Source organism: Prunus avium, chromosome 6 (assembly GCF_965620075.1).
Source record: "Prunus avium chromosome 6, drPruAviu1.hap1.1, whole genome shotgun sequence".
Taxonomy (NCBI): domain Eukaryota; kingdom Viridiplantae; phylum Streptophyta; class Magnoliopsida; order Rosales; family Rosaceae; genus Prunus; species Prunus avium.
Window position 1 is genome coordinate 15,210,051 of NC_142289.1, and position 5,079 is coordinate 15,215,129.

General features: G+C 36.1%; 1 protein-coding gene and 1 non-coding gene across 2 annotated transcripts; both read right to left on the reverse strand.

Annotated features, from left to right (window-relative positions):
- Positions 1-388: 388 nt before the first annotated feature.
- LOC148293770 (signal recognition particle RNA) lies at positions 389-694 on the reverse strand. Its single transcript, XR_015836944.1, has one exon.
- A 1,359-nt stretch (positions 695-2,053) lies between these two features.
- LOC110745366 (putative WRKY transcription factor 51) lies at positions 2,054-4,500 on the reverse strand. The gene is made up of 3 exons (XM_021945446.2): positions 4,183-4,500; positions 3,906-4,052; positions 2,054-2,695 (listed from the first exon to the last, which is right to left on the reverse strand). Exons 1-3 carry the CDS (start codon positions 4,413-4,415, stop codon positions 2,485-2,487), a joined length of 591 nt encoding a protein of 196 aa, XP_021801138.1. The 5' UTR covers positions 4,416-4,500; the 3' UTR covers positions 2,054-2,484.
- Between the last annotated feature and the right edge of the window lie 579 nt (positions 4,501-5,079).

The following is a 5,079-nucleotide window of genomic DNA, read 5'->3' on the forward strand; positions in this document are numbered from 1 at the left end:
TTATTCTTTGTTTCCAACCGAATATCTCTCTATATTTATTTCTCATTCTATATTTAATTTCCAAATTGTTCAGGTAATGAAAATCTCCTTTTTTATTTCAAACATGCCTTTTCTCTTTGCTTATACTATTGTCAGGAAAATAGAAGGGGGAAAAAAACCCAAAGAAGAAGTCTAGCAAGTTAGGATTACCATCAGAACTTCCATGTCAGATTCCGTTAAAAAGAAAAAAAAAAAACCAAAACAAAAGGCTAGTTATCAATGGTTCCATGAAATTTCAAAGAAGGTTCAGGCTTCATAAGGGTCAATTTTTATTTTATATTTTTCCAACTTTGCTCGTCATTTCTCATTCAGAAAAAAAAAAAAAAAGGAAATAATAAAGAGAGCCAAAAAAGGTTTTGGTTCAATTGGGACAATCTAGCGGGCCACAGTGGATCCTGGTGGCACTGACCCATTATCCTTCCACTGCCAAGAGCGGGAAGTAATCGTTGCTCTGTGAAACCAGCCTTACGCAGTGCCCTCCACTCTAGGAACCATGAAGCCCAGAGCCTTCGCCCAAGCTACATGGCCCAACTCCTGTCTTGGAATGGGCAGGCCAGAATAAAGCCACACCAGACCCGACCCGCTAATATTGGGCCAATGTTCCAACACCTCAAAGCCCCCACTTGGGTTACAAGCTTGCGTTGCTCAGCTCGGCGGTGGTGTGTCAAGGTCAAAGTATTATAAAGCGTGTTGTCTAGATTCATTTTCTCGATGTGGGACTACTGGCACTTTACTCTCTTCCCTTTGAGATCTTAGCGTAAAGAATTTAGGGAGTGAAACTTGCATTGACGTAAAGAATCATTAAAATTGACAAATCAAGAGAATGGGAAATAAATATAGAGATATTCAAAAAGCAAAAGACATATTTCACCCACCAACTATAGTCCTACAATTATTTCCATTGGCGGATGCAGAATTTGTGCCATGGAGGAGAATCAAAACTTTAAGATATATAAATATAAACAAATTCGAACTTTTAATAACATAAAATCTTAAGTAATTAATGACCTGCCACATATCAAGGTCCTGATTACATCATAGAATTACTAATCATAACACTAACTCATATTCGTTGCCCACATCAGAAATGAATGGGTATAAGGGTTAGCTGACCCTTAAGCCTTAATTGCCTCACTTAATCCCACTCACACTAAAACTTGTTCAATGCCCGCAAGATGAGGTATGCCCACTCCTCTCACTATTACTCTCTCAAATTACCATCACACTACTCCTCATTTAATTAAATTAAGTATCGGAAAGTATTCGGCCAGTACGACACTAATACTTTCAATACTAATTGCCATTTACTTTCTTACATGTATAACATCAAAACTCCACACCCGTTCGGCCTGACCACACATGCCGAATCGGTTATAATTTTCTCGTTTGTCAATTTTTGGTCATCAACTAGAAGTCATTCAGTTGAATGTTGTCACATTTGGATTGAGACTAATTTGGTGGTTCACCTTGTGTCTTTTATGTCTGATTTTGTCCCTTTGTTTTTGCCTACTTGTGCCTCGGCATAATATTGGGTATATTATCAAGGGTAGGCAGTACATAGAAGGGAGGACACATATATTTCAATGAGTCTCCTTATAGAAGAGGAAAAATAAACACACATACACATCAAAAGGATGCTCTCCAAGTCCTCGAGGAGTTTTCATATGCATGCACCCACTGGCGGACCCAAATTTTTTTTAGCGGAGGTGCAATATTGACTAAGTATAAAAAATGGTTTTTCGGAATAATCATTTTCTCAAGATAATTTTTGGCGGTTTTTATTCCTTACACATCAAATAAGAAAACTTGATTTTTTTGGATTTTAGTATGAAGTATATATTGACTTAATGAGCCATCATTTTTAGCCTAAATCGTATTTTGCACTAAAACCGATTTTTCATATTTTTATTTTGTGGGAATTTGATTTTCTAGTATTTTTATTTGAATCCAAATGGGGGGTACTTCCTTATTTACATTATAAACTTAAGTAAATGGAGTAATATAAAAATAAATGAAAGTATAAAGACAAAGACATTTACTTAAATGTTGAAAATGGAAATAAGGTAATCTGTACACTAGTTGAGCGCAAATGGGCAATTTGAAGCACCTACAATAGTTTTTCCGGCAAGAAGAGGTGCAGCTGCTGCACCTCCTTGCACCTTATTAGATCTACCACTGCATACACCTATCATACATAAGGGTGAGTATCAATCCGGCCGAACCAACTAAATCGCCCAATCAGACTCGTACAAGACATAAATTTTTTACAATACGCATGTCATTTACTCTTATAACATGAGTGTATCCCACCTCCCTTCCCGCCAGCATATCTCATTCTCTTCAACAACAACAATCATATAAATCATGTACAATGATCTAAATAATTTTCGAGCCCCATTTTGGTGATATTATATATATATAGCATATAATTAATAAAGGAGCAAACTATGAAGAAGCCGAAGACTGTGAAGAAGCTCGCAGAGTCCAAATGTTGTTGGGATCCACAGGAGTAGGCATCTGATTGTAATATAACACACAAGGGCTCTCATGATTGTGCACTCCATCATATGTGGTTATCACATAGCTCGAGTCTTCTCGGTCCCTCTCCACCCTCTTCTTTACATTGCACCCTCCACTTGAACATTTGTAGTAATTTCTGTTGAATATAATTTAGGCACAAAGACGTCATGAGAAGAACTATTCTCGAATTAGAAATAATTAATAAAAGGTACAAAGTAGTGAAATTAGTCACCATTACATTTTACGTAGATACATGATTATCGATGTTATTTACATACTAGAAATAGGGTGATAAACAACAATTACAAATAGATAGGGACACTAGTTAAAACTCTAACAGATACATGGGAGAATCTGAATCTAGTAAAAGGGAAAAAGAAACTAAGCACGCGTAGACAATTAAAGAAAGAACAAAATAATGAAGGGTGTCTGTCCTTATTTAAAGATAATTGATAGTTTTAGATTTGTTCGTCAACTTGAGTGTACTGATTGGAAGTGATATGTCCTCAAGGAGTGCAATGGACTGTCTACTTTATATTTTAGTTGCTTTCATAAATTATCTCGAGCTACAGTATGTAGTTTGAGAGTAACAAAATGGCAAGTTGTTGTGACCTGTCTTGGTTTTCATGTCCATGTGTTGTGCGTGTGTATGTGGTAATTGATCATTTGATGTGATCAATGACAATTGACAAATACATGCCTCTCTCTAGTCACCTTCAACTCCAACAATTTGAACAAAATATTATTGGATGCAGAAGCAGCAAACTTAAGCATGCCTCTTTTAACAGTCAGTCCTCTCTCTCTCTCTCTCTCCACCAGATTAAATAGCCTAAATAATGCTTAGGGATGGCTATGGGTCGAATCGAGGTAGGGTATGCTATTCCCATCCCCATCTCTATTAAGCTTTTTTTCCCATTCCTGCCTTTATACCCTCAAAATTCATATCAGGGATTCCTCATCCCCACCTTCGTTGGGGAATGAGTTTCCTGACCCACCCCATACTCGTTTTTGGTCCTTCATACCCAACCCATTAGGGTCGAATCCCCACAAAGACCCTTACCTGTGGGGAAAATTATCATCCCTAATAATGCTATACTTTTCTTCTTACCAAATAAGTAGGAGCTCTTACATTGCAGCTGAGTTTTTCATTATCTTATGCAAGTTTTTCAAATTGCCTAATTATAAAATTTATTATCTTATAATTAATTATCAAATCCAAGTTTTTCATTATCTTATGCAATCTAATTTTAATTAAGAAAAGCATTATGGATAATGATATTAATACAAATATAATATAATTGATCTCCTCCTAGTCTTAGATATAGAATAAATATTATCATTATTACCTTGGATTTGGGCTGTTCTTGACTGACTTCTTTCCGTACTTCCTCCACTTGAATCCATCATCCATAACCTCCAGCTCCGATTTAGTTCTGAAAGCAACCCTATGACCCATTTCTATCTTGTTTCTCCTCCCCTCATTTCTGCATTTCCTACAAAATCAAATCAAAATAAGTCTTTCTTCATAGTTTCAAAATCAAAATAAAATAGACCTTGCTAATTATATTCAGAAAAATAATAATAATAATTAATAAAAAGATAATAAATATAAGGATCACTTACATATTATTGTTGCTATTTCTTGATGTTGCACCACCACTGGATCCAGTAGAGCGGTCAGCCATGGACTTCTCCGGCGACATGATACTTAAAGACGAAGAATCTTGATGATCATCAACACCATAATCAAGCATGAAATAGTCTGAAAACTCATCAAAATCCATGGAAGGATCGATGCTCTCTCCAAAGTGATAAGGGCCGGCTGAGCTAGGGTTTGGATTCTGAAGACAGTCCATTATTGCCAGAAAGCTACAAAGCTGGAAGTGGAAAAATGGTAGAAGTAAAGACAAGGCGTGCCTAATTGGTTGTTACTTGTTAGGCATGGTTTCTACATATAAATAGTAATAAACATAATTTTTTCTTTTTCTTTTTTCTTTTTTAAGTCGCTCCTTCATGTACACTTTCCTTGAGGATGTCACGAAGCTTCTTTGCTTGCGCCACGTGGCAACTGTAGGGCATCTTGGTGACGACATCGTGAGGACGTAAGATTGGTGTGCTTTATGGTATTGGCATTTGGGACCAGTGGCTTGTAGTACTATTTGTCTGTTTTGATAGGCAGCACGATTGTGGTGGGGATATTGATAGTTACTCCAACTCAGATAACAGGAGGCACTACTTGAGTGGATTTAATCCACAAAATATATTAAAAACACATAGACAAAATATATATTCAATATAGAAAAGACCTAGACAATATATATATATATATATATATACACACTTAATAGTATAGAGAGAGAGAGAGAGTTTGAATACTAAACATAATTCTCTCACTCACGGCTAAAGTCACGGCAAAAGTGAAGGAAGTTGAAGTTTTATTTCAAAACCAAATTTATAATGGGGCTTAACTTCTTATAAGCACATGCAAAATTTCTTAACTTTCCACATTCACGTGTAGCG

What these genes read in the sequence shown, in the direction of transcription:
- LOC110745366 (XM_021945446.2), bottom strand. Translation starts at nt 4,415, where the DNA reads ATGGACTGTCTTCAGAATCCAAACCCTAGCTCAGCCGGCCCTTATCAC. An exon ending in AGAAATAGCAACAATAATAT is followed by an intron (nt 4,053 to 4,182) that starts GTAAGTGATCCT and finishes TTGATTTTGTAG; the next exon opens with GAAATGCAGAAATGAGGGGA. An exon ending in AAGAACAGCCCAAATCCAAG is followed by an intron (nt 2,696 to 3,905) that starts GTAATAATGATA and finishes TATATTCAACAG; the next exon opens with AAATTACTACAAATGTTCAA.